The sequence below is a fragment of the Vulpes lagopus genome, chromosome 7, assembly GCF_018345385.1.
Source record: "Vulpes lagopus strain Blue_001 chromosome 7, ASM1834538v1, whole genome shotgun sequence".
NCBI classification, from domain to species: Eukaryota; Metazoa; Chordata; class Mammalia; order Carnivora; family Canidae; genus Vulpes; species Vulpes lagopus.
The window spans coordinates 76,772,881-76,797,901 of record NC_054830.1 but is presented as its reverse complement, the minus strand read 5'-3'; the positions used below and the strand labels follow the sequence as shown (position 1 = coordinate 76,797,901).

The following is a 25,021-nucleotide window of genomic DNA, read 5'->3' as shown; positions in this document are numbered from 1 at the left end:
TTCTGAAACTCTCCTCATTCTTTAAGGCCCAACTTCTTGGAGACTTTCATTCCTGCTTCTGCCCTGAGATTTTACAGTACAATAACCTACATTTTATTTTTAATACATAAATATTCTGTGTTTGTTACTGGAAAAACTGCAATTGTGGATGAACGAAAAAAGATAAAACAATCACCTTTAATACCAACACCCAGGGAAAAGCACTGTGGAGGTGCTGCTCTTTCTCAAGTACCTTTTTCAGGTCCTGGGAGGGTCAGTGATTGCCTACATATACAATAGGCAGGTCCAGATATTTTTCTGGGTTTGTTTAGCACGTCGTGGATATATTATTTCCTCCAGTGAAAATCACTGCCATTTTTTTCCTGCTTCCCTCCTAAGTAAATCCTTTTGGGTTTTGTTTTTCCTCCCTTCAGTCTAAAGAAGCAAAAGTTGAACCCATAAACGCACCTCCAACTCCATCCCCTCCTTCTGACGACACAGAACTTTCTGGTGAGCCCGTACCCGAGGGGACTGCGGAAACCGGCAACTTGAGTGTCAGCCTGCATAGCAGCCCAGAGCAAGGCAAGTCCCTGTTGCGCCTTCATACATGATGGTCTTCTGTGAAGCGATTGCTGTGTGCCCAGCCTGGGGGATGTATGCCACATGGAGCATCTCATTTAACCTTCCCCTCAGCCCTTCGAGGAAGGAATTATAACCATCCTCACTTTATAGACAAGATGGGGAAATCAAGTCACAGAGAAGGGAGGTCACCTAGCTGAGGCTCTTTGGCTTGTAAATGGCAGAGCTGCATTTGAACTTGGATACTTGAACTTTTAACCCCTAGACTCTGGAAAGGCCCAAGTTCCAACAGAAAAGCTTGCAGGAATTGTTGCTCTTTATTAAATACCTACTGCGTGCCAAGTGTTCACATACTCCATCTACAATCTTGGAATTGTAAGAGGATTCTTGGAATTGTAAGAGTTCCAATTGTAAGAGGAAAGGTTGGTTTTATTGGCCAGTATTTTATGGGTAGAAAACCTGATACTTGAAAAGGTAAGTGATATGCCCACAGCCATGGCTCATGCCCGTGCTCAGATGGCTAGTGAGTAGTGGGACTGACCCAGTGTCCAGGCCTGATTCCAGAATCCCCATCCTTTCCAGCTTCAGCCGCAAACTCCTGACTCTCAGAGAATAGGATCAGGTCATCTAAACTCCTACGTGGCACACGTGAGACACTGGTGGCCAGAGAGGGGCAGGCACCCAGTAGGTCAGTGGCAGGCCCTGGGGGAGTGCCGGTCTCCTGGCTCCCCATCCAGGGCTCTTGCTCCTGACCCTTGTCATTCTGCAGTGTGCAGAGAACACTGGTCAAAACCCAGAATCTGATGTGATCCCCTAGGCGGCTGCCTGACAGGTACCCAAGGCCTGAAATTTCTGTCCTATATCAGAGGGGCGGCTGCTTCAGGCTGAGGTTACTGCTTGTGCCAGAGCACCAACATGCAGGGCAAAAAAACAAGGGCAAAAGCCCACTCAGACTGCCTGTAGGAAAGATTGGTTGGGCAAATTGTATTTCATTTTTATGTTGAGCTCCGATATTGGTGATGCAGAGGATTGAATGATCCAGGGACGGGTTTGTGGTATACTCCACAAAAAAAGTGGATTTCAACACTGCATGTATGCTGTAACCCCCATTTTGAATATATTTTTATATCTATTTATGTATAGGCATGTAGAGCAGGGTGTGTGCGTGCGTGTGTTAGAGTAATAGACAACAAAATGTTATAAGTAGTTATCTGGGTGGTAGGATTGTGGGTGGTTTTCCTTTCTTCTGTGTTTGACAAGCCTTCTGCAATCATACGCCTCATTCTTCTTTTTACTGCTTCCATCAGTAAATGCATGTTATTTTAACATCTAAAGTGGGAAGTCTCTGGGTGAGAGAAGGTATACAGTACTGAATAGGAAAAAATTTGTATGATAATTTAATAAAGTCATAATAACAACCGCGGAGTCAGGGTGTTGCCGTGGAAGACCTGGGACGGAGCAGACGGTTTGGGCAGCAGCTCTACTCAGCCACCTATTTGCTCTTAAGGCCTGGCACACGTTGCTTAACATTTCCAAGCTTCAGATTCTTTAACTGCCCCCTGGGAGTGTTCACAGTCCCCACCTCCCAGGTAGTTTAGAGGATTGGACCCAGCCAGGGATGTGGAAGTGGTTTATGAATCGGGAATGCTGTTCTCCTGAGTGGAATTAGGATCTCTAAGGAGGGGCAAGGAGCCAGCAAGGGCTTCAGGGCAGAGCAAGGGCCTCTCCTTAGGCTGGGGGTGGGGAGTGGGGGTGCGTGTGAGTGCAAAGGAGGTGGGAGCCAATGCAGACTGGGACGCAGATCTAAGCACCTCTCTCCTCTGTTCCTTGGAATCAGCCAGATTCCTTTACAGGCAGAGAAGAGGCCAAATGGAAACAACAGAGCTTGCTGTTCTTTTGAGTAGACAGCCCAGATAGTGAGGAGAAAGGGGCCTGAACCCTGAGCCCTGTGCCCGTCTAGGCAAAGCTACCCAGTAGTTTTATTCCAAGCTTTCCTGAGACTGTCTTGGCCCAGGGCACCCCCACCCCACACCTCCAACTTAACATCCTCCAAGGAGTGGGGACTCAGGGCATTAGGGTCTGGCCTGCTGCTTGCACAGCACCCCCTGGTGGCCAGATCTGGGAGGACGAGAGAGAAGAGAAGATGTGGGTGGGCCATAGCTCAGCACCTCCCCCTGCCCACACTGTTCTCACCAGGGGACATGCCTAGCACAGCACACGTGGATGTGGGAACAGGGCGACCTGGCTTCGAGGCCCCTCCCAGTCACTAACTTTCTGTGGGACCTGTTTGTCTTCAGCAAAATGGGGTTAATCATCATAAAGTGTTAATGTGCACACCAGAGCAGCACAGGCATGCCATGGGGTGATAGTGGGCAGATGGAAAACGTGGGATTCCTGTCCGGGCTCTGCTCCCCCAGCTGTCAGGTGGTGGAAGGTCCTTGCAGGTAGGACAGATGGGCTAGCAGGAGGATCAAATGAGGCACCTCATGGGACATGCTTAGCCTGGGGCCCAGCCCATGACAGGCATACATTCATATTAGCATAATTATTTCTTCTTCTTCTTCTTCTTCTTCTTCTTCTTCTTCTTCTTCTTCTTCTTCTTCTTCTTCTTCTTCTTCTTCTTCTTTTCTTCTTCTTCTTCTTTTTTGCTTTAGGAATCTACTTGTTTTTTAAATTGCAAAAGAGATGTGTACTTGTGGTAACAGTTCAATCAATGCAGAGTCCTATGAACCCTCCAAAATTTTCTTTACTATCCTCTGGAGGAAACCAGTATTAAGCAGTGTGGTTTAGCCAACCTTGTGTGGTTTATCTGCACACACACACATACGTATCTATGTATTACATGTTATTTAATAACTGTATTAGTTATATAATGAAGGTTTTATATATATATAATAATGATAAAACATGTATATTCATATTGTCTTTTTCACTTAACACACATAGAACCACACTGACAGCATTTATCAATTGCTAACTATATTTATTGCTAACTGTATTGACGGGCTGTCCTCAGTGCTTTTTTTATATTAACTTATTTAATCCTCGTAGCACATAATCTTCCAAGCAACCTTGTGAAATAGGAATTGTTGCTCCTGACTTATAGACGAGGAACTTGAGGCCCAGGTTGAATGACTTGCCACAGATCACGTTCCTAGGAAGTGGCAAAGCAGGGTTCCCACCCCACAGTTGGTGCCAGCATCTGTGATTAAAGGACAGGGTAATAATCCCCCTCAACATCTGTTTTTCTGCAACTTGGTTTTTTTCTCCTCTTAATCCTATATTATGGACATCTTTTCAAGTTAATAAGTAAAGAGGTGCTTCATTGTTTTTTCAAGATTACAAAAGGCAGTTGTTAATTCCAGAATGCCTGCTTCCGTAGGGTCTGGTGAAGTCCTGAATGACACACTGGAGGAAGTTCATACTGTGGACGGTGCCCCCATTACAGATGTTGGCTCGGGGGATGGGGCCTTCATTCATGTCACTGAGGAGGTGAGTGAATGGTAGATTTCATTTGCTGAGTCAGTAGTAAATTGGTTGCTTATTTCAGGCTTGATGGTGACTTGTATTGGGCACGATAAAGAATCAAGAGGGTTTTAGTTGTTGGTACGGAGGAGGGGAGACCCAGGGCCCAGGAGGCTCTCCAGGGATGCCCCAGGACAGGGAGAGGAGATGCAGCATGAGCTAGTCCTCATACCTGCCTGGAAATGAGTCCTGGGTCCTCATTGTGGTACCCACCTCCCTCCTGCTCATTTGTGAAGATACACAGCCTTTTCCTTTGGAGCTCCTTGAAGACAGAATCAGATTGATTGCATATTTGTCCACTCCATTGTCGTGTAATTGGCTTTTATACCCACAAAGCCACTTTTTAAAAATGCTAGACACAATGAGGTGTGAAATTGAAGCAAATGTATTTTTTGCACAACAACCTCTGCTAAAAACTCACAGGTTCGGGTGTTTCTTTCTGCTATCCTGGGATGAAACGCAGACACCTCTCATTCTCTCCCAGTCACGATCTGATAATAACCTATTTTCACAGCTATTTCCAAAGTCCAGTCCAGCATAATATCAAAATTCAGTCCCTTTGTCTCCCAATTCAAAAGAACACCTATCCAGCTCACAAATGGTTTGCAGTGGGGAGGAAGGAGGAGAAAATCTCAGCACATAGATGATTCTCTCTCCAAAGGAATTCTTTACCTTTCCCTATATAGCCCTGAGGCAGCTGGTGGCTGGAGGCAGGTCGGGGGCTAACTCTGATAGAACCACAAGAGATCCTAACTCTGGGAAACAAAGGGTTGCAGAAGGAGAGGTGGGTGGGTGGGGGGATGGGGTAACTGGGTGACCAGCACCGAGGAGGACATTTGATGGGATGAGCACTGGGTGTTATGCTATATGTTTGCAAATTGAATTTAAATTAAAAAAAAAACAAACAAACTGATTTCCTTTCTTGTCTCATAGCACGTGGCCACACAGGTGGTCTGGTTGCTTTTTCTAGCATGTGGAAGTGTACTTAATTATACAATGAATTAATTGTTCTTAATTGTACTTTATTGTAAAGCTCTTTGGGACTTCAGCTAAATTTGAGGCAGAAAGAGTCTCATTTGAAAATCTGTGACGTCATCTTTTCTTTCTTTTTTGGGGAAGGACAATAATTCTGCAAGGATTTATATCGTAGGAAAAAGGGTTCTGTGGTCAGATACATTTGGGAGATACTCCACTTTCTATCCTCCTTTTTATAGACTCCTTGTAAGTCCTGCAGCAAGGAAATCTAACTTTGGTCAGCTTAATGGTTTTAGTATCCAAAAGAACTACGTTTTGCAAAACAGAACAAAATAAAATAGAACAACCCTCCAAATTTAAAAGAAAAAAAAAAAAAGAAACGTTTGGAAACTGAGAGAAAACTGAGATAGTTGGATCACACTAGCACCCAAAACTGCTATTTCCATTTCTTGCATCTGCTGTGTAACCTCCAGAGAAGGTTCTGCATTTCCCAAGGAAACTGAGTCCCAGGCAGAGAAGGATCACGGGGTTCGGTCTGGAGAAGGCTGAGGAGGACAAGGTTGTTGTCTGCACATCTCTGAAGCACCATCAGGGGCAAAAGCATTCGACTTGTCCTTACAGCTTCTGGAGTGGCACCTAGGGCAGGTCACAGGGAGACAGATGTGTCTAGATAGAAGCGTCTGGAGCTGGAGCAGGCTAACTCAGGAGACAGGGATGGCCTGGCCACTGGGCATGTGCAAACAGATGCTTGGATTCAAACAGGAGATACAGTTGCCTCACGGTCTTTCCTGTCCCTGGGATTCTGTGATTCTGGGACTATCTTGGGGCTGGGGTGAAGTCATAGATAAGAAAGTTGCTTCGAGAGAAGGAAGCTACAGGAATGCAAGCTGAGAGGGAGGGCTGTGGGCAGTCTGTTCTCTCCAGCCACAGGCACATGGATCAGAGCCATAGGCCCCCTGACATGGTGCCTCATGATGCTTTTGTTTCAGGCTGTGCATACTGAAGAGGGTTTGGCAGCCACAGCGGCCACCGGGGAGGCTGAGGTGCCCACCAGCACTGCCGGGGAAGCGGAGGCCAGCAGTATGCCCACCGGGGGGCCAGCTCTCTCCTTGTCCACTGAAGATATGGGGGAAAGGGTCACTCTGGTAAGTAGCTCAGAGCACTTGCTGTTTCTGGGGGATGGTGGGCATCACAGGTGGGGGCAGTCACTGGTCTTCCTTATCAGTCTGCAGAATGCAGACTGATAGCCTTGTGGGATCAAGTCTGTGTAGACCCCGATTTGGAGGCTGAGGGGTCTGTTGACTCATTCAGCTGTTTGTGGAGTGATGTGTTATGTGGGGCATGGGTAGATAGGATAGACCAATTCCTGGGGACAGAGCCATAAGAGATGCAATAGGAAAAGCACTGAAAGGGGCTCAGAACCCAACCCAAAAGATCAGGGGCCCTGGATGCCTTCCTGAGGATAGGATGCTGCTGAAGGTGAGGCTATGGGGATGCTGAGAAGGAACCTGGCAGGTGAGAGTGAGACAGGTGTTCCAGGAGGTGGGCTAGCAGGAGCAGAGACCTGGAGGCATCAATGGGAACATGTAGAGGGTCGAGTGTGAGCAAGAGGAGGCAGGCAATGTGGCTGGAGAGGCCCCCGAGACCCTGAGAGCCGTGAGTGGGAGCTAGAATGTGTTCAGAAGTGGGCTAGTGGACTAGTCAAGGTAGGTCTCAGAAAGTGGAGAAAGGCTGGGAGAAGCAAGCCTGGAGGCCGGGGCTGGGATCGGAGGCTGTGTCGTGCTCCAGGCAAGGGGTGGTATCGGCTCGCTCTGGGTTTGGTCAGTGCTTTCATGTTCTTCCCAGAGTCTCAGTGAGTAAAGGCCTGGAAGGCGGGTGGTGGATCTGCCACTATGACTGTTGGTGACCTCGGGGAGGGCAGGGTTAGGGGTGCGGGAGGGGTGGAAGGAGAGCGAGGTGAGGAGGAGGTCAGTGAGGCCAGCCAACTCCTCTTAATGAGGGAGAAGGCTGTGTGTTGGGGGTCCCTGGATTTTGCCCTGGCACCACGACTGGGGCGTCGGTGAAAGCCCCACTCCCAGGAGCAGTGGAAGGAAGACGGAAGGGATGGAGGTGGGTGGCAGCGACGATGGTAGGGAGGAGCGGGGTGAACCACGCAGGTGGCACGCTGGCCAGGGGCTCACACCTTGCATGGTGTGCGAGACGTGGGTTTCCGCATGGGTGCTGTGTTCACGGTGCTGGGCAAGATGAGGTCTTGGATGTGCAAGTGCTTTGAAGGCGAGGAAGCCACAGGGTGCAGATGCCCAAGGGACCCTGGCTGTCTGCTGGCTCCAGCCACACGGACCACAGTGGACCGCTGACAGGCCCCTCTCAATGTCTTCCTGTTCAGAGTGTAGATGCTGAAGAAGGCTCGGGAGCCACTGCAGCTGGGGAGGCCGAGGTGCCTGATAGCACCGCCAACGAAACAGAGGCCGACACTGTGCCCACAGAGGGAGCGACCCTCTCCATGACCATCCAGGACCCTGGGACAGGGGTTACCCTGGTAAGGAGTGCAAAGTGCCTCGGGGTTGAGGTCGCAGCTGGAGCAGGTCCTGGCCTTCTTAGAGGACCAGTCTTCATTCTCTTCAGCACATCCAAAGGAGCCTGAGTGGGGCACTTCTCTGGAGTGGAGTTGGCCAAGGCCTGGGCACGTGTGTGGTCGAGCCCTATTTTTGGGCACAAGCTTGGGCTGTGAGAGGGGAGAGGAAGGGCAGAGTCAAGGGCAGGGCCAAACTCCCTCAGCCCTCTCCTTAGGCGACATGGAGACAGTGTTCCCAGCTCATGAAGGTGGGACGCAGATATTCTAAGACACTTAGTGGGTCTGTCCCTATGATGTGATTAGAGTGGGAGTCCTGCAAGTTCTTCAGACTCAGACTCAGCCCTGGACTCCTCATGTCCACTCCTCATGTGTTCCCACCTCAACGATAGGGACCATCGCCCCCTAGTCAGCCAATCCAGAATTCTCTTCCCTCTTCCTTACTCTCCATATCCTGTTAAGCATCAAGTCTTACTGATTTTTCTACCTAAATCCGTTATAGACCTGCCTCCTTCTACCCTTCCCAGCCCCAGCCTGTGGGACTGAGACGACTAAGGCTCCACCTCACCTCCATCCTCTCCCTCAACTCTCCCTGGGGTGGGGGGCAACCCTCTGCATGGAGCTTCCCATCGCCCTCACTCCAGACCCTGCTCCCCCACGTGGCCACAAGGCCTTGCAGGGTCCGGCCTGGCCAGCCTTGGTGACCACTTCTTAGGCCACTGTCTCCCTGGCTCTCGGTGCTCCCACTTCATTGACCTTCCTGCAGTTTCTTGACTGTGCTTCTCTGCTCAGGATCTTCCCATACCCCCTCCTCTCTGCCTAGAACCTTTTCCTTCCTGGCTTATCCTTCAGAGTTCAGCTCAAGCACCACTTTGTCAAGGAAGTACCATCCCAGGGGCGTCTGGGTGGTTCAGTAAGTTGTGTCTGCCTCTCAATTTTGGCTCAGGTCATGATCTCAGGGTCATGATATGGAGCCCTGTATTGGGCTCCAGGCTCCACAGGGAGTCCACTTGAGATTCTCTCTTTCCCTCTCCTGCTGCCACTCTCCCCTCCCCCTCATGCTCATTTTCTCTCTCTCTCTCCCCACCCCCTTCCAAAATAAATAAATAAATCTTAAAAAAAAGAAAGGAAGTACCATCTTAGACTGTGAATCTTCTCATCAGACATGTTCGTGGTACTCAAACCTCTCTTTGGAAGGCCTCATGATAATTGTAGTTAATAATAACCTTTTTTTAAAAGATTTTGTTTAGGGCAGCCTGGGTGGCTCAGCGGTTTAGCGCTGCCTTCAGCCCAGGGTGCGATCCTGGAGACCCGGGATGGAGTCCCACGTCGGGCTCCCTGCCTGTGTCTCTGTCTCTCTCATGAATAAATATTTTTTTTAAAAAAATATTTTATTTATTCATGAGAGACACAGAGACACAGGCAGAGGGAGAAGCAGGCTCCACGTAGGGGAGCCCAGTGTGGGACTTGATCCCAGGACCCCAGGATCACGACTTGAGCCAAAGGCAGATGCTCAACCACTGGGCCACCCAAGGATCCAGGTAATAATAATCTTAATAAATAGTTCATTTCTGGCTCCCTCCACACTGTAAGCTCTAATAGGACAGGGATTATATATACATCTTGTTCACTGTCTTCCTCCCTGCAAATAAATGGTGGGTACTCGGTGGATATTTGCTGGATGAATGACTGGAGGTGTCATCTGGCTGTCACATATCAACAGCCCGGCCTTTGAGAATATTCCATACGTTTGCTCCCAGCCTTTCCCCTTTGGTCCATGAGGCGAACTTCGCAGTGGGGACCCGCTGACAGAGCTCTCCAGGCCACTTGCTTATTTTAATTAACAAAGTGGCTGCCTCCACCTTCTCCTCCTCCTTTTCCCCTCCTCCTCCTTTCTTCTTCTCTTTCACCTCCCATCTCTTTCCCCTCACTCCTCATCCTTCCCTCCCCCACTTGTTGAAAGGCAAAGCCCTTGTCACAGCATGAGAAAACTAGGGCCTGAGTCCTGACTCGTGGAGGCCAGCAGAGCTGCCCGGGGTGAGCGCAGGGCCCGAGCATGTGCAGGCTTAGGCCAAAGCGGCGGTGAGCGCGGGGGAGCCTGGGGGTGGCCTGCTGACCTGAGAGGTGCCCCAGCCTGGGTCTCCAGGGGCCTGTGGGCCAAGGCGGGCCTCGCAGGAGCAAAGCTATGGCCCTATGACTTGTCTGCCTTGGCCCGGCTGCTGAACCAGGGGTGTGGAAGGAGCGGCCTGTTCTCATGCCTCTTCCCTTTCAGGGTGCAGTCGCTGAAGGAATGTTCACAGCATCAGCAGCCACGACGGAAGTGCCCGGCAGCACGTCTGAGGAAGAGGAGGCTCGCCAGGTCCCCACGGGTGGCCTGGTTCCCCTCCCACCCACAGCGGCCCCTGAGCAAGCGGGCACTCCCGTAAGCATCTCCTGGCCTTCCCTGTGCCTCGCAGCGAGGGGGGGGGTGTCAGTGTGCCTCGCAGCAGGGGGGCGGGCCAGCGTGCCAAGGCAGGAGCAGTGCCTGGCCTTCCAGAAGCCAGGGCAGCCCTCAGCTTGGCCAGGGCGCGGACGTGGGTCGTCGCCACCCGAGGGAGGCGGGGAGGGGGGGCCGTGGAAGGAGCGTGACAGAGCAGGTCAGGGAGTCAGCACCCAGCCCTGGTCCTCCCAACTTCGTCCAAGAATTTTCTCCGCGGGCTGCCGGGTTGGAAGGGGTGGCCGGGGAGAAGGGTGGGGAGGGAGCGCCCCACCGCCAGAGGAGGCGCCTATGTTGGAGGGGGTTGCGAGTCCGTGCTCCTGTGATGCGGTGAGGACAGTTGAAGGTAAGCAGGTCTCGTGAAACGGGGGCTGGCACCCTAGGAACCACTGTCACCCACACCCCCCAGCAGCGATGCTGCACATTGCGTCACCGGGGAGGGGAGGTGATTCCTCTTGCTGGTTTTGCTCTTCAGGGGCCTGGTGATGAGGGAGAGCTGGCAGCAGCTGCGACAGCGGAGCCCCTTCCCACGGCTGAGGCTGAGGCGGAAGAGGTGGGCAGCAGCCTCCCGGAGCGGCCCCCGCTGCCCGTACCCACAGTGGCCTCTGAAAGAGGGGTCACTCCGGTAAGTGGCGTAGAGGCATGAAGATGAGGTGCGGCCCGTCTTCCAGAGGAGGAAAAGAAGGGCCAGAGTCCTGGGAGGGACTTGCTTAGAGGCTTGCTTAGAGGTGGGTTTCATCGTGGTTCATTAAGTTCCAGATTTGGGCCTTTGAGGGGCATCCAACCTGGGAACGCCCAGGAAGCTGCAGTTTGCAGAGGAAATGCAAGGGCGAAAAAAATCTAGGGCACCCGGCTTCTTGTCCCAGTCCTCGAATTCAAATGAAAACTTTATAATGGGCAAAGCTGGCCAAAGATGCAAAGACCCCATCTCAAATGTCACGGGAGTCCCATCCCAAACATGAGGAAGCTCCTAATACTCAGGACTCGGGGGTGTATGTGGGTGACCACCATGTCCCTTCCTCCATGAGTTTCTCTGATTCTTTTTGTTTGTTTGTTTGTTATTTAGTTTCTCTGATTCTGGGCTGTATCTGTGTGACCTCACCCAAACCCTCTCTTTCCTTTGGGGCTCATGTGGTCCTCTTTCTAGGAGGGTGGCTGTGAGGTCAAGTCAGAGGTCCCGCAGTCTGGGAATGTTTGGAAAGCTCTGTACGCATGCCTGGGGTTGTCACCACATAAGGACTGTAACTTTGTGTTTGGGAACTAAGAACCCCGCTGTTCTCTGCATGGGCAGGTGTGAATCTGAATGAAGCTGCTCTGGGCATGTGAATATTTGTAAGGGACAGTCTGGTGACCAGATCGGGCATGTTACTTCCTAAGTAACATCGGGTCACCTGCGCTTTCAGAGCCTTGACTCAGGCTGGAGGCACCCATGTGGCCCATGTGACCCACCACAGCACTTCAGGGCTAACCTGCGAGAGCTGTGGGACCACATGTCCAAGAATACTCTGGAGCCAGAGTGCCCATGGCCTGAGGACCTCTGCTAGTGGTCCAGGGGTCATCAAGTGCCACTTACTGCCTCTTTCTGTAAAGTCTGTCCATTCATTCATTGATTTACTCACTGGCTGAGCACAGTACCTCAGGGCCTCAGTTCAGACTCTTGGAGATGGAGATGATAATGACCTGGCTCCTGTCCCCAACGAATTCACAGTTGAGGGCAGCTGTTTGTATTGACATCTATTAAGCACTCTATGTCCGAGTTTATCTGACCCCATGCATACCACTGCAAACTGAAAGGGGCCCAGTTTGCTGGTGAGGGTCGTGGGACCTCCAGAATCCTGCCTGCTGTTGCATGCCTCGAAGAAGCAGAGCTGGCTTTTGAACCGAGGCATGCTGGCCAGCAGAGCTTATGCCCCTGAGCACCCCTGAGAGTGTGGTGCAGTGGAAAGGTGCCAGACTGGGAGCCAGGATGCCAGGGTTCCTTGCAGGGGCGCCACTGGTGTGTGATGTGTCCTTCAGTGTAGATGTTGCCATCCATAAACAGAGGGAGGTTTTTAACCAAAGCTCTGGTTTTTAACTCTGCGCATTAAACCACCGCAGGTGTCTGAGTGCATTGCCAGACCAATCGAGGAGCCCCTTGCTCTGGGGTTCAGGCTCCCAGGAGATTCTACTGGACAGCTCAGTGGAACCCACCCAGCTGGCAGTGACCCGTGTGGCCCCGGCTCACACATTGTGACTGCCTCGACCAGGTTCCCCTGCTCTTCTGCTCCTCACTCTAAGGGCCGTGGAAAACAGCAAGACCACATCTCCCCATGGTGACACCACATCAGATGCAGCCGTATTGGCTGGCCATGCACCTTTATGTGGAGCCAGTTCTCCTTTTTCTCTTTCAAAAACCTTTTGTGATAGAAATTTTAAAAATTCACAAGACAATTTAGAGTACTACAATAAACCCCCCAACGTACCCATGACTCAGTGTGAACACATAACCAACTCGCCACCGTGCTTTATCTGTTCCACCTCATTTGGCCATCTTTTTGGAGCAGAGATGAAGGCTGGAGGTGAAGGCTGGAGTATTTTAAAACAAATCCCAAATGTCGCATTATTTAACTGATAAATACTTTAATGCATATTGTGAATAGGCTGATCTGGAACTTTTTTCCTTGTTGGCCGCAATGCCACTCATCAGTGGTCATTACTATCAATATCAATGTTGTTATCCATATAACAATGGTTCTTTCATAATATCTGACACCCTAGTTGTTTAAAAAATGCCTTATTACAATTACTTTGAATCTGGATCTAGACACGTTCTATACATGATGTTTGGGCTGATGTTTCTTAAGTCTCTTGGGGTCTATGATTGTTTCTTAGCTTCCTTTTTCTTTTTATCATTGATTTCTTGGAGAAACTAAGTCAGTTGTCCTTTGATCCTTTGTATTTTCCACTTCGAGAAGTTGGTGCTGAAGGCCTGGTGAGACCTGTCATGTTGGTGGCAGTGTTGATGGGTTTACTACTTCTGGGAAGGGCTTTGCAAGCACGTATTAACAACCATGAAACTACTTCGTATTAACGTGGAAACTTTTGTTCTGGGAATTAGTCCTAAAGGGGATAGTCTGCTATGTAAAAAGGCTTTGTTGTATATAAATTTGCTAATCTCCATATTACCCATAATAGAAAAAATTGGACACAGTTTAACTAGACAAAAAAGGGGGTCAATTGGATAAAGGCTATTCAAATGATGGAATATTATGCAGCTATTAAAATTATACTTACCAGGAATATTTAATGGTGTAGGAATATAACGCACGATGAAAACTGGTTCTAAACTTGAGTACATTGTGTGGCATTGATTGTCTGTATTTATTTGTTTATAAAAAGGGCTTTATTTTTCCTTTCTGCTTCTCCTCTCCAAGTGGGTATTCCTGTCACTCTGAAAACATTTCCTAAACACCCACCAAAGGCCAGGCGCTGGGGCCTAGAGGTGATTCGGGTACTATGCCTGCCCTCCAGGAGCCCACGGTCCCAGGGAGGCAGGCCTATGAGCAATAAAGGCTCTGGACAGGCTACAGGGCTGGTGGGAGGAGCGGGGCGGCCAGAACCTGCCTCAGAGGGTGGCATATTGGGCCTAGTTACCCTGCTCTGGCAGGACCTGGACTGGGGTGGTGGAGGGACCCTAGCTGACAGAATGGGGAGGATCCCTACAGCCTCCTTCCCTCCATCATACCCATCCGCCCTATGTGTGCGATGCAGAAAGAAAGGGCTCCTGAGCCCAGGGTGACAAGTGCCCCTTGGGCTGGCTCATGAGGAACAAAGCCTTCTTTACCCCTGTGTAAGGCTCCTCTTAAAGATGATCAGTTTCTACAAAGGGGGGGCAGTGGCAGAGGAGGGGTGCCCAGCGCTCTGCTGACCATTCTGTCCTCTTTAGGGTGAAGCTGGGGAGGGGCTTTTTGGCCACCCTGAACCTGCCAGGCCTACTGGACCCACGGTGAGACCCCCTATCTGGGCTCAGCACACATGCAGTGTGCAGGGGTTGGGGCTGCTGAGAAATAGGCACAGACTCAGATTCAGGGTGCCTTCCAGTGAGACGTCAGGGCCTTTACCTCTGTCAGAACCCTCAGGGAACTCAGGGGCAGAGTCTGTTTATATCCTATTTATATCCTGGGCCCTGAATGACCCACATGTCTCTCCACCACATCCTGAACAACTTGTCACCGTGCCCCAGGACTGTTCCTCCTTCAGGATGCTCTGTCTCTGGGAGCAGCACCCCATCTTCCTGGATACCAAGGCAAATCAAGAAACATCTTCCAGTGGCCCTCTGCCTCCCACGTCCCCATCCAGTTTGTCTCCAAGCCCCGAGGCTAGCTGGTGCCTCAGACAGTGGCAGCAGCCCCCCCATCCCCACCTTCCCTCTCCCACTCGCACGCACACGCCACCGCCACCCTTCTCAATCCAGACCTAACCTCCAGCCCAGCCCCTCCTTGGGGCCTCTGAGCATATGCTCCATGCATGTTCCATGACTGAACTGAGCCTTACCTGATTCTTATGTTCAGGAATTAAGTACTAGAAAGGTATTTTTAAGAGATTCCCTTTTGTCCTTTGGAGGAATTTGATGGCATTCAACAAGTATGCAATGAGTGCCTTCTTGGTACCAGATCTTGTGCAGAGGTATCTGAATGCCCAGTTCAGGATAGGCCAACCTTGGAGGGGACCAACCCTGGAGGGGACCTAGCCAAGAGGGGCCCACAGACATACACACAACTGAGCTTCAAGTCACGTGGTCCTACCCCCCAAATCCAGACCTCAGCAGAGATTGGTGAGGAACACAGAGTAGGGAGAGATGAATTCCACCTCCACCTGGAAATGGGGTGGGAGGGCTTCATGGAGGTAGTGGCCGTGGAACTAGGCCTTGAAGGATGAGTAACAGTTTGAAAGGCAAGAAGGGAGGCTGAGAAGATGTGAAAGAGCACCGTATGTTTGAGGATTGGTTGGCTGTTGGCTGTGCAAAGGGAGGTAATGGGGAGGAGAGTGGGAGAAGAGACCAGAAGGGCAGTGGCAGCAGCAGTGATAGGGCTACAAGGGAAGACTTTTGGTGACCTGCCTGTCCTTAGGGAGTGGCAGGTGAAACCAAGCGGTGGGAATTTCTTCTTTCTCCAGGTGGAAACTGAGGCCGAGGGCTCCGGCCTGGGCTGGGGCTCCGAAATTGGGTTTGGCTCTGGGGACTTGGTACGCAATGAAGAGCTGTTAAGGGTAAGTGTGAGAATGGGACATCCTGGGATCTGGGACCGCCTTCTCAGAAATCCGGAGGATTTCCCCTCCACATGTGTCTATGTTTGGCATTTTCCACTTTGATCAGTTTTGTTTTGTTTTAAATGAATATGAGTCTTATATATAGTTTATATTCAGGACCTCTGCTTCGCCGCTTGCCCCCTTTACCTGGCATCCAGCGCTGTTCCGTGGTCACGTATCCCCATGACCCTCACTTCTTATTGGCTTTGCCTCCATCCCCTCTACCCATTATAGAGAATTACTGGCCTCTTCTCTGGGTAGTATTTCACACTTTGGCTTCCAGATCCTTCTTGAAATCCTCCTTACCCCGAGGCAATCCCTACTACCTCTTCAACTGATCCTTCTTCCCCTTTGCTCTTGCTCCCTCAGCCTCCTGCCCAAGGCAGGGCCCCCACTAGTTTCTGGTTCCTGGCGATCACCTCCCTTCTCCAACTCCAGCTGGTGGCTTTGTGCTGGGGCCCCCAACCTTGCCTTCAGCCCTTTCCCTGAGCCCCTGTGCTGAATCTTCACCCTAGAAGACTCCACCCAGTTGCCCCTCTGTCCCCTCCTCAGGCTAGGACAGGAAGGATTCTGGACCTAACTGGATAAGTGAAATGGGAGTCACATGGATCTTTCTGACTGGTAGGATCCACCAACCCAGCTGGAGGCTAAAGAGACTAGTCCACTGCAGGATGGTTTTTTTTTTTTTTTTAAAGATTTTATTTATTCACAAGAGACACAGGGAGAGGGAGAAGCAGGCTCCATGCGGGGAGCCCAGTGTGGGACTGGATCCCAGGGCCCCGGGGTCATGCCTTGAGCCAAAGGCAGATGCTCAACCGCTGAGCCACCCAAGTGCCCCTACAGGAAGAATTTTAATAAGAGTTAGCAACAGGCAGTCTTTGACTGCTCTGTCAGGTAATCAGAAAACTAAATTAGCCAGGACACCTCTGAAAATTCTAACTGATTGTGGATTTTTATTCTATAGCTATGTCTAGGGAGAAAACATGATATGATAGGCTCAGAAAGACCTGGGTTCAAGTCCCAGCTTTTCTAATAATTAGCTGTGAGTGTGTAAGCCCAGACCAAGTCACATTGTCTCACTGAGCCTCAGTTTCCCCCATCAGCTAAGTGGGAACACCAGTCTCTACTTGCAGTGTTTTTTTTTTTTTTTAAGATTTATTTATTTATGATAGACATAGAGAGAGAGAGGCAGAGACACAGGAGGAGGGAGAAACAGGCTCCATGCCGGGAGCCCAATGTGGGACTTGATCCGGGACTCCAGGATTGCGCCCTGGGCCAAAGGCAGGCGCTAAACCACTGAGCCACCCAGGGATCCCCCTACTTGCAGTGTTATTGTGAGGAACAGAGAGAATGAAGGGAACATATATGCTTAGTATATTTTATCCCCTACCCTGCTGTTTCTTAACAGAGTATCTGTTTTTTTTTAAGGGTCCCCCAGGCCCCCCGGGCCCTCCTGGCTCACCTGGGATTCCAGGAAAACCAGGAACTGATGTTTTCATGGGACCCCCTGGATCGCCTGGAGAGGATGGAGCTGCTGGTGAACCTGGGCCCCCGGTGAGCTGCTGGTCATCTCTCCCTCTCCTTGGCCGTGAGGCTTCCTCTAGACCCCAGACTCCAACACGAAGGCTCATAACAGAGAGTGAGCAGCTAGCTAATGTTTGTAAACAAAAATCCTCAGCTGAGTCATTACTGAGACTCATAAGAAGCAGAAGCCAAGAAACATACCATCCTACACACTGCTTTGCTGTTTTGTCTTAGGATAGGAGATACAGACTCATGTGGAATCTTGGAATCATAGGACATCGAAGTGCTGGGCCGGGGGCAGGAGGTCCTCAGAGACCATCTAGGCCGACCCTGCCCCCAGCTCCCCCCAAACCCAGAGAGGAAGATGCCACCCAGAGAGTGAGGGACACTCATCCACAGGTGCATGGTCAGCAGTGGCCATGCTGGGGCTAGGGACCAGCATTTCCACCCTAGACTGACACAAGGCTCCTGGACCCATTGACCTCACCTGATTGGTCCTCCCAGCCATGGCCTACTTCTCCAGGAAGGGTTCATAGTGATTCTTATCAGAGATGTTGTGGGCTGATTGTCATTGATATTCTCAGGGCCCCGAGGGACAGCCTGGACCTGATGGAGCCTCCGGCCTTCCTGGGATGAAGGGAGAGAAGGTACGGACAGGGTGGGAGGGGTCCAAGCACATGGGGGCCACCAGACCCACACTGCGTCTCTCTGTCTGACCTCTAGGCCTGAGACCTCTAGACCTCCTTGCCTCTTAGGTGAATGACCCTTTCTAATCTAAATAGGAGGGGTCCTAATCCCCTCGCTGCTGGATGTCCCCGTCCTGGGGCTCTTGATGCCCAAACCTGAGCTCAGCATCTCCAGCTTCCATGAATGGCGCTGCCACCTAGCCAGTGATGAGGACTCAAAGGCAGTATCTTCTCTGAGCCCTCCTTCCTCTCCCTTTCCTGCTGTACCAGGACTGGTACACCTGTTGCCAGGACTGGTGCACCTGCCATCCACATCTCTTGCCTCTTTCCTCCCTGATCTGATGTTCATCTCTCCTCACCCACACGGTGGCTTCAGGCGTCTTGCCAGTGTCGCGTTTTCCGCACCCACAATCCAGCTTCCACCCATCTGCCCCAGCCGTCCACCCTCCCGTAGCAGGCTTTCTCTGGGCTTTGCTGAGAAGGTATCAAGCCTCGCTGCTGCCTGTAGGACGAAACACTGACGGCGCCCAGACCTTCCATCCCAGCTCTGTCTCCTCCCGTCTCCTTCATGTAGCCTCTGGATCAGCCAGCAGCCCTGCTGCAGTGCTGTGGGCATACTCTTCCTGGATGGCCCCCTGGCCTTTGCACATGCTTTCTCTCCATCTTGGGTGACTTTCCCCTTCCTTGTCCTCCAAGGGCCAGTTCAGATATATCCTCTGAGAAGCCCTTTCAGACTCTCTATGAGCAGAAAGCAGCCCTCCTTCCTGCACTTCTTGTTAACACAGTATTTGTTCTGCTGGGACCCCTCTCAGCTGGTGATAGCTTACCGGTGTGCTCCCCCGATCGACCCCTACCCTGACAAATAGCACTCACACTGTCTGTGCGTCCTTAGGATCTGGTTCAGGCCCCCATTAGTGTTTGATCAGCAAATCTGCTGTTCCCTTCACTCTTCATTCTCTGTGTAAGCCTGTCTTCTGTCTGCGGTGAGTGGGGGCGGGGTTCCTGCCCCTGCAGTCTTCCCAGGCTCTTTGATGAGATAAGCCACATCCCTCAAAGGAGAGCAATAAAGATAAGGTAAACCTCCTTGCAATGATGCAGTCATGAGTTTTACTGGGGTTCAGAGCGAGGATGATCTGTCCTGGCTGAGATAAGGAGCAAGGCCTTCTGTGTACTCCACTGCATGAAGTCGTGGAAAATGTGAACTCCCTAGACGCCACCATCTTCCCTGAACTGAATTTCCAGTTTCCGTCAGCTCTCAAGTGTGTTTATTTTAATTGAAATAGTAACTTGATTTTCATGGAAAGCTCATTTCTCAGAAAAGGAAGAAAGAAACTAGTTGTCAAGCTTTATGGACCTCATTTTACATGTACTGAGTATTTCATAAGAAATTCGATTTTGCAGGAAACATCACAGACCTACACTGTTCTTCCCTGTTCTTCTTACCAGCTCTCCTCTACCCGCCCCCACACACCCCTTCCATGCTCCTCTGGTATTTAAAAATACCCATGCCCACATCCGCATGCTGACACTGGGCGGGTGCACTCTGCAGCAGCTCAGGGGAGCAGCCTTGCACAGGGCAGCAGGCTCACCAGGATAATTGTTGTAGATAAATTACATTTTTCTCTCCCAAATTTGCTATGAGTACTAATTTGTTACACGATGTTCATACAATGCTTTCTGGCCAAGTAAAAGGAGACTGTAAAAGGACTTGGAAATTCGCATCTAGAAAACTCAAAGGAAACCTTGCAGATGACATTTACCTAAAAAAAATTTCTTAAAAGCCAAAACTAAACCAAGGAACTGTGGTATGGATATAAAATAACAGAAACGTGCTAAAGAAAATGAGCAGTCTCCAGGGCATAACACAACATGAGATCCGATGATACATTTGATCCTTGACTCCCCTCCGCGATACTGTTCTTCAGTTTGCACACCTCCGGTGACAAGGGACTCATTTCCTGCCAGGCGGTGCCTTCCACAGTTGCGTGGACACTTGTAGGAGGAGTTCTTCAGGCTGCGCAGAAAGCAGCCTCTCTTCTCACTTGCAGGGAGTAGAGACCAGTCTGGACAGTTATCTAAAGGGGACTTTTCTCCCAAAGAATAAGGTCCAGCTAATTTGGCAAGAAGAAGAATATTATCATATATAGTCATTATTTTCAAATGTGAGGTTGTCATCATAATGTGAATGGTCATTAAGAATTTATGAAACAGATTATTTTATGTTGTGTTCGATGATAGGCGTACTCCTTAATTTATTTCCCCAAATTAACATGAGCAGCCCCTCTGAGGTCTTTGGCCCATGAAGGAACAGGCGAGGAGTAGCCTGCTTTCTCAGCTACCAAGTGCTTCTGGAAAGGATGCTGAAAGGACTCGCTGGAGATGAATCTCTGTAAAATTCCTTTCTTCTTTTTGCCCAGCACACGGTGCCATCCAGATCTTCACATGTGTCGCATTTACGATCATCACTCTTTCACTTTCTTTTACAATCTGAGTCACTCAGTGTATTCTTCAGTGTCAAAAGGTGCTGGAACACCCAGGCAGGAAAGAGTTTGTGTTTTGAAGTTTTCTTCCGTGCCCAGAATTGCTGAGGAGCATTGAACTCCCAGTTAACAGGCTTTGAGTGATCTCACCAAGCTGCCAAAATGTCATTGCTGGACCTCGCATAGCAGATTTTGTCTTGCCCATGAGATGAGGAGATATGCAAGTAAATCATCATCAGCTTCCCTTTTTCTACTGAAACCCAGTTGTTCTTGGAGCAGTTCTCTAAATCTGACACTCTGCTGGGGGAGCCACGCTTAACGAGGTTCCAGTCGTGGTTTGGAGCTGGTAACAGCTTATTTCGGTTAAACATTCCAATATTGGCCCGATTTCCTACTTCAGCTCTTCTTTAACCATCAGATGTGTTTGGTACAAAATCAGGATTATGGGTCTCCGTAAAACCAAACAGACCATGGTCAATTGTAACTAACAAGTTGCAAGTTATCAGTATAACAAACTGCATGACCACCACTGACAGACGTGCCCAAGGTCTCAGATACCACCACAAGAAAAAAAAAATTGATAGAGTTATTAGGTTTTTTGATGTTCCTGTATGTTGAAGTCTCATAATGTCCTTAGCAAATCCCATTACCGTAATGAGTGGAAATTTCTAACGAATTCTGAAGCATGATTTTGTAGCATTCCTGCGCCTCGGTCTTTTGCAGCATTTCCGTTGTGGAACTGGCCTCTCCATACTTCACTGCCACAGCCAAACCCACAGCTTGGCTGGTTGGAATTCCAAGATCTCACACTGAGCAATGAAGTCTATAGCTCTACTGTCATCATTTTGGGAGCAGGGAGTCTTCGCTGACTCTTGTAATTGGAGTCCCCAGTTTTCACTGCATCTGTTCATGTAAATTCCAATAAGCAAGCTCGTCCATGTCCCAGTTGATCCACTCAGAATCCAAAATGGTGGTCACCAAATCTGTGAGCCAGTGGGACGGGCCCAAATACTACCTTTCTGCATTTACAAGCTGGATAAAAATCACCTGTGTCTGAGGCCAATAACTCAAGGTTCAAAATATCTTCTAGAACTTCCTTTGAAACCACTACAAGAGGTACTCTTGATTTGAAGAGCTGGGAAGGTAACTTTGAAAAAGACCATTTTTCACTTTCTGAACATAATTTTCTTTTTTAAAAAAATTTATTTATTCATGAGAGACAGACAGAGAGAGAGAGAGAGGCAGAGACACAGGCAGAGGGAGAAGCAGGCTCCCTGCAGGGAGACTCGATCCCAGGACTCCAGGACCACGCCCTGGGCTGAAGGCAGGAGCCAAACCGCTAAACCACCCAGGGATTCCCCCATAATTTTCTTTAACACACTCAGCTAGCAGCACAACAATAAGGTTTTCAGAGATTAGGGTCCAGAAGTCAAGAGAGGGGGTTAATTTAACTTCTGGTTCACAATATCCCTGACTTCTATGCGACTCATTACTGGAAAGGCGCGTAAGGGTGGCACTTCCCTCGGGGACAGATTGCTACAGGCCACAGAGGCTGGCGTGGCTGGTCACACCCCAGAAGAGCAGGTGCAGTAACCATAGCCTCCAGATTAGAGGCGACGGAACTGGAACCTGATTCTTTTTGTTTCTGCCCATAGGGAAAGGTCACATGTAGTTTCTCTCTGCTCAGGCTGGTAGGCAGAGAAGCCTCCGAACCCAGGCACCACCGCTTCTCCCAGTCCCCCTTCCCCTTCCCCTCCTGTCACCCCCTAATGTCCAGGGGAGGGGGGTGGGGAGGGCTGCAACCTGATTCTGTGATTCTCTCCTCAGGTCCATCCCTCTGATTCAGCTCTTATCGAGTACTTCCTTTCCGCAGTTCTGTATTTTTATTTCTAAGATCGCTGCTTGGTTCTTTTCTATAACCGCTGTGCTTATTTCGTGATAGTTGGTCCGTGTTTCGCGGCTGTAATACTCTCCCTCTCCTCCCTGAGATTCCGTATTGCGTACCCTTCAAGTCTCGGTTGGCTCGTGTCCTTCACGCTCCTTCCCCGGGCGTACATCCCACTGCTGGCACTGCCGCCTCTTTCCCTGCGTTGCCTTCCCTCGGATGTGTGGTGTTTCTTGCTTGTGTGTTTGCTTTTTGAGATTGGAACCTCACTTCGGGCTGTGTTCTGCCTCTGTCTGGACAGATTGTGGGGAGCTGGGCAGCAGCTACTTCTGAGACTTGCAGGTTTCAGGGAGAGGATGGGGGGGTGGGGGGAGTGTTGACATCAGGCAGGGCATCTCAGCAGCTGGTCTTAGGAGTTTGGGGTGCCCCGGTCCCCGTCGGGTTCCCTAGCTACTCAGGACTCTGCCCTATACCCGGACTGCAGCATATAAGCTTATTGTTCTTGTAGGTGTGGGGACTGGGGGAGATGAGGGGGAATGGCAGGGCTCGCTGGCCTTCCTGCTCCGGAATTTCAGCCTATCTGCCCATCAGAGCCTCACCCTGCTCCTGGCTTCTGTCACCACTTTGCAGGATCGTCTTCCCCTGTGCCTTCTCTCCACCACTGAAGTCTCAGGCTTCGGCTTCCTGTCTTTTCCCCTTGGCGTTCCTGGCTGTTTTCAAGCTCAGTGTCATTTGCCATCTGACTTTTGAGCATGTTTTTTTTGGAACTATCTGCTCTGTCCTTTCTATGGATTTGATATAGAAGAGCGACCCAGCCCAGGGAGACAGGGGACTGAGGAGAAGAGCACAGCCATAGATGGTGGGTCCATCACCATCAGTGTCAGGACCTTTTCCTGACTCCTCCTTTCGTGAATCCTCAGAGATTCTCTCATTGGGACTCGCGTCCACAGTCCCCTGACATGTAGGGCCATGTCTCTTGTAGTTGACCACTCCTGGCCACCAGCCCCCATTGGTCCTCCCTTCTACTCAGGGCTCACAGCTGGGTCAATTCCATGGGATCCACATCTAACCACCTCCCAGATCTAAACCTGTCCTGTGGTCCCCATTGAGGATGGACATGCAACCTCCTTTTTTTTTTTTTGCAACCTACTTGACAGCAACACCCCCCAACCTCATCCTGGGGCCACTCCAGCCAGATATTGGTATTTAGGTATATCCAGAAGAAAGTCAGCCGTTGTTCCACAGATCTCTAAAAGTCTAGGGAATACATATCAAGTTCTTGAAGTCCGCTTATTAGCTTGGAGTAGGGGACGTATCCCTCTACTTGCATCGTGGGAGGGTGGGGTAACGGACCGGCCAGTGCACGGACAATTCTCCAAGGGAATTCTTCCTCTACGATCTCTCCCTTGTTAATCGTCAACTTCTCCTTTTCACTCTTGAGGTAGATAATGAGCTAAGAGTTGAAACACGGATTTCTCAAGCTTTCGGCATAACTTGCCTAGCAAAATGACAACTCCGATAATGCACTTGCCTTGGAGACATCAGCCCATTTTAATATCCTGCTACTTAAGAGTCAATAATTCTGCATTTTCTTTTCTTTTGACTATACCAAGTGAGATGTATATTAATTGACCCTTTCTCTTGTCTTTTGTTTGTGTGTGTGTGTTTTCTTTCCCAGGGAGCAAGAGGGCCTAATGGCTCCGTTGGTGAAAAGGTAAAAGAAAAAGAACAAAAAGCTTGCCTCTCATTTTTGTCCTTTCTCTGGCTTTACTATAATTGGACTATTGGCTGGAATGCTAAACACATGAGTGTTGGGGAGCAGAGAGAAACACATCTCAGCAAGTGCTGAGAGAAAGCAGAGTGGCTGGCATGGGTGGGGTGAGTGGGTGGGTGGGTGAGCAGCCCATTGTGTTTACTCCTCTCTCACGTCCTCCCCACATGGGCGTGCACAGAGCGCATCAGCTCATCTCCAAGTGAAGTGTCAGTTAGCCAGGTAGCAGTTTCTGTACCTTGAAGCAGTGCCCATCAGAGACCCCATCAATCTCATTAAGTCCAAAGAATGATTTTCTGACTCAGGCACGTATGTTATTCCTTTCATGAGCAAACCCAGGGCCTCCCGGTAAACCTGTCCTCTTCCTTACAGGGTGACCCAGGCAGCAGAGGCTTACCAGGACCTCCAGGGAAAAATGGACAAGTCGGCAGTCCCGGGATCATGGGACCTCCAGGGCCTCCTGGACCCCCAGGACCCCCAGGCCCTGGATGTGCAATGGGACTTGGGTTTGAGGTATGTTCCCCTCTCTGTGTGGTTAAAGAACAACGTGCCCTGGGGACTGTTGGAAAAGCCAGCTGCAACGCTGGTACAAAGGGCAGAGGCTGTGGCGGCCCCCCCACGGAGCCCAGCCCTGGGGCCCAGCTCTACACCTGGCACAAGTAGATGCTCAGGAATTGGAGAGGAAATTCTCATTCTTCCTTCCCCAGGATACTGAAGGGTCCGGAAGCATCAGGCTATTGCATGAACCGAGAATCTCCGGACCAGTGGCTCCAAGTGTAAGTTGTTTTGAAGCCTTCATTTTGAGGACTGTCACGTTGTCGTGCTGGAGTGTGGCAGCTATGGGGGTGCTATCTTGGCCCTGCTGTTTCCATTAATTCACCCTCTCTGTGCCTCCAGCTTCCGGCAGTGCTGTGGGGACGCCAAGTGCTCTTTATAGCTTGTTTCTTAGAGGAGCAGCACAGAACATCATAGAGGAAAACTTGAAAGTCCTCTCTCTCTCTCTCTCTCTCCAGTCCTTACCATCAAGCATCTCCACCTCATTGCTTCCTACCTGCTGCCCTGTTCAGTACTCACACTTTGCCTCATTTCAGAACACTGTGCTCCTGACAGGTGCCCCTTCCCACTGCATCTAGCCCCAGGGAGGTGTTGTCCATCTTTTGCAGTGATTCCTACTCTCAAGAGGACCGACCCCCACCCCCACCCCCATCTCATTATCTTTGTCAAATGGGACCCAGAGCTGAGCACACTGGTCCAGGAGAAACAGCCTATAGGGACAAGCAGTA

At 50.3% G+C, this 25,021-nt stretch overlaps 1 protein-coding gene across 1 annotated transcript in view; it reads left to right on the top strand.

Moving 5' to 3' along the window:
- COL15A1 (collagen type XV alpha 1 chain) overlaps window positions 1–25,021 on the top strand; it is a 104,958-nt gene that overhangs the window by 45,577 nt on the left and 34,360 nt on the right. The window contains exons 6-18 of the mRNA XM_041764471.1: window positions 414–561; window positions 3,941–4,050; window positions 6,048–6,203; window positions 7,445–7,597; window positions 9,903–10,052; window positions 10,582–10,731; window positions 14,032–14,091; window positions 15,261–15,353; window positions 16,821–16,946; window positions 17,501–17,563; window positions 23,646–23,681; window positions 24,111–24,251; window positions 24,446–24,514. Of these exons, the coding sequence (XP_041620405.1) occupies window positions 414–561; window positions 3,941–4,050; window positions 6,048–6,203; window positions 7,445–7,597; window positions 9,903–10,052; window positions 10,582–10,731; window positions 14,032–14,091; window positions 15,261–15,353; window positions 16,821–16,946; window positions 17,501–17,563; window positions 23,646–23,681; window positions 24,111–24,251; window positions 24,446–24,514 (1,455 nt within the window). The remainder of the gene's footprint in view (window positions 1–413; window positions 562–3,940; window positions 4,051–6,047; window positions 6,204–7,444; window positions 7,598–9,902; window positions 10,053–10,581; window positions 10,732–14,031; window positions 14,092–15,260; window positions 15,354–16,820; window positions 16,947–17,500; window positions 17,564–23,645; window positions 23,682–24,110; window positions 24,252–24,445; window positions 24,515–25,021) is intronic.